Source organism: Juglans regia, chromosome 10 (genome assembly GCF_001411555.2).
Source record: "Juglans regia cultivar Chandler chromosome 10, Walnut 2.0, whole genome shotgun sequence".
Taxonomy (NCBI): domain Eukaryota; kingdom Viridiplantae; phylum Streptophyta; class Magnoliopsida; order Fagales; family Juglandaceae; genus Juglans; species Juglans regia.
The window spans coordinates 1,246,594-1,250,074 of NC_049910.1; the positions used below are offsets into that span (position 1 = coordinate 1,246,594).

Genomic DNA, 3,481 nt, shown 5'->3' on the forward strand with positions numbered 1-3,481 from the left:
TCGCGAAACATTTAGCACATAGCTGATATGTAAAAATCAATTATTCAACTAGCGAATTACACAAGATAAGCTGCAAGTAAAAGAAAAATAAATATTCAGATATTCTCCATGAATTTTATAAATTCGTTGAAATCTATTCTTCCATCACCGTTTTCATCTAATGCCCTGATCATTTTGTTGCAGTTGGCCAAATCCTCTCCTTCCTTCAAACCCAAAATACAGAGAACTCTCTGCAGCTCCCTTCCATCAATAAACCCATCCCTGTTCTCGTCAAAAACATTAAAAGCTTCCTTCACCTCCTCCAAACTTGGTTCCTTCTCATCAAACAGCCCTGAAAGCTCATTGGAACTGAGCCTCTCTTGAAGTTCATCGCCTTCTGGGCTGCACACAATTCCCAATCTTTGCATGACCATTGCCGCATCTCCTCTGCTCAAGCTGCTATCATCTTTATTTTCGCTTGAGCAAGTATGCTGCTGACTCAGAACAAAATCTGAATTCTTCTTCTCAGCCCAAACCTTTGATTTGGCGACATCGAGTGCTTGGGAATCTTGGCATTGGAGAGAAGACCAAAATCTTGTCAAAAGACTTTGGGTGCTACTTATCCAGCTGGGAATTAAATCAAATAAAAGGACACTGACAAAACAAGACAATGAGAAATCCGGGGTGCTTTTAGTTGATGATGACGCCTTGTCCATTGGAATGTAGGAGTAGTTAAGTTGGATGAAAGGCATGGTCACAGACACTCCTAACAAGAAACAAATAACGAAATCTCAAGTCCTTATATTAAAGAATGAAGAGTATGGGTTGCATGCAGCTGTTGTTAAGAATGAAGAGTCTGGGTTGCTTTATATGCATCAATATCTTGAAAATATAGAAATGGTCAGCAATGGGAATCGGGGAGGAAGATGCTTGTGTATTGCAGCAGGTCTTGTCTGAGAAGATGAAAGATTGACAGAATAAATGGTCATTTTGTAAGACGTATGAATTGAGAGGAAGATTCTTCATTGCCAAGCGGGGTTGAGTCGTTGACTGCACTGAAGGGGGGACGAAAAAGTTGTGAAGTTTCTTTCATTTCTTGTGTTTCACTTTTGGATAATTTCATGAAGTTTCTAAGAAGAAATGGCGTGGCCTCGTTTGATACCCACTCTTTCCTACGTTTTCCACGGCGCAGTTTCTATAAGGCCATGCATTTTTCACGCACTAGTTTTTCTATTCTATAATGGTGAGAAAGAATGCCATCCTGTTTGGTACCCAAAAGAGAGGACCGTCGAGAGTCAAAAAGTTTTTAACTTCGTGAAATTGTTGCAGTAATTTCCTTCAATTAATGCTTGGAAAGGTTCAAGGAGAAAGAATATGTACCCTTTTACTTGTTCCCCGCACGGCACTAGAATGGACGTGAGAGAAGGGAAATCAGGTTTAAGATAATTAATGGTCATTCTGAGTCAACCCTGTCTTCCCCTGCGCCCCTCTTCATAAGCATCTTACCGTGTGGTACTGTGCAAAACAAACCGTAACGAGCAATGCTTGGTACAGTCTCCAAATGGAGACTGCAATATAAGTCTAAGCTATTTTAACTTTAAATTTTTTTAAAATTATCAAATTATCCCTCCTAAAATGATGTTTTCTCTCATTTAATAATGTGTCTACACATGCAGTCCCCACTTAAAGACTGTAAATAAAATTTCACTTTTCCTAATTTTGTATACGTTTATTTTCAATTTTCAGGATAAACAATCGTAGCTTGCAAAAGAAATTAATGTCTATGTACATTGTACCTTGTCAGTCTAATAAAATTGGATAATTTTAGAAGACTCCTTCAAAAAAAGATATGGATGAGCACTGCGATTAGAATTTCAAATCATGACTGGAGCTATAAAAATACTATTTCCATTCAGCACCCTATTCTTATGTAATTTCTTCGCGGTTACTACAACGTTCTTAATTTTAAAAGAGTTTTTTACTCATTATCTCTAAACATACACATTATATTTTTTAAAAAAATATTTATTTTATTTTATTCTTCTTAAACTTATTAAATTCTTCTACTTATCATTTATCTATTACATATTTAGTAAAAAAAATTAAAAATAAATATATATAATATATATAATGAATAAAAATGATGAATATAATTTTTCATTTGAAAGAATACAAGAGATATTGTAAACACAGATAAAATCATCCAACATTAGTATTCAATTTCAAAAGCTGCAATGTTTGACTACCATAATATATATTCTATGTACACAGATAAAGAAAGCCTTGACAAACTGATAAATTTAAATAAAATAAAATAAAAAATCCTAAACCGCCCGACATCTGATATAATTTTTTATTGAAACTGAATTTCTTAAGTTTTATACACAAACGTACATATATTTCCCTTGAATGCAAGGAGTAATTGGCGTTTCATTTTCTAATGACTGAGGAAGACATGCCCATGACCGAAAGACAAATTTCTAGCTTTGCCACTCTGGCAAACAATGTATGAAAGTGCACCAAAAATGGGAAAATAGGATATTCGATCCATTATGATGTGAAATTGAGTTAAGATTTTCATAAATAATTCTGAGTTGAGATAATTGAGTAAGTTAAGATAGGATCCACTTAAAATATATTTAAATATTAAAATGAGTTTAAATATATTTAAATGTTAAGATGAAAAATATTGTAAATTCTGCGTGTAAAACAGTATTAAGTTGAAAAAAATTATGTGTCACATATGTAAAAAAAATTTTGAATTGAGATAAATTAAGTGATTTGGAGATTTAAGTGTTTGAATATTAAACTCTACTTAAAATTAGACTGATCCAATCCAAATTCCAAACGAGGCCTAAATTTGCCTGAGAGCCCAAGATTTATAAGAACAAGGCTACTCAAAGGGCACATCTGGTTTTTCTCTCATTCTCCCCCTCTCAGTTGTGTTTGGTTGTTGAACCAAACTCAATACATCTCGAACGAATCATTAATGTGACTCAACTCACTATTTTATCAACTTTCCATAAAAAAATTATATTTATCTCAATTTATTTTATACATTTCAATCTAAAAAGTTAAATTCATTTTAATCTAAAAAAAGTAAACATATCTCAATAAAACCCATAAAATATTACTATTTACCGTTCAAATCAACTCATCGCAGCGTAGCAGACTTCGCAAATAGGAAGCTAGACCACACAAACTCCGCCCACTACCCTCTAAAGCTCTCAAACAGAGTCTTTCAAGATAACACCACGACCATCCATTACTTTGCTCTGAATGACAATGTATGTGAACCTTCAATTGGAGTAACTTGTGGCATTAGCAACAAGTACTTTGCATATTGAAAAACAGAGATTGAAGACTTGCTAATAAGTCCGAACAAAAAAAATAGAAAATTAAAAATTAAATACTTTATGCACAAAGTTTCCCTCATCCATCAAGAGAGATTTTGCAGTGCAGCTCTGAAATCTGTATCAGAGGATATGATCCACCGCCTAGG

At 33.9% G+C, this 3,481-nt stretch overlaps 1 protein-coding gene across 1 annotated transcript; it reads right to left on the reverse strand.

Moving 5' to 3' along the window:
- LOC109018391 (probable calcium-binding protein CML46) lies at window positions 1–878 on the reverse strand. The gene has a single exon (XM_019000544.2). It carries the CDS (start codon window positions 729–731, stop codon window positions 96–98), a length of 636 nt encoding a protein of 211 aa, XP_018856089.2. The 5' UTR covers window positions 732–878; the 3' UTR covers window positions 1–95.
- Window positions 879–3,481: the final 2,603 nt, after the last annotated feature.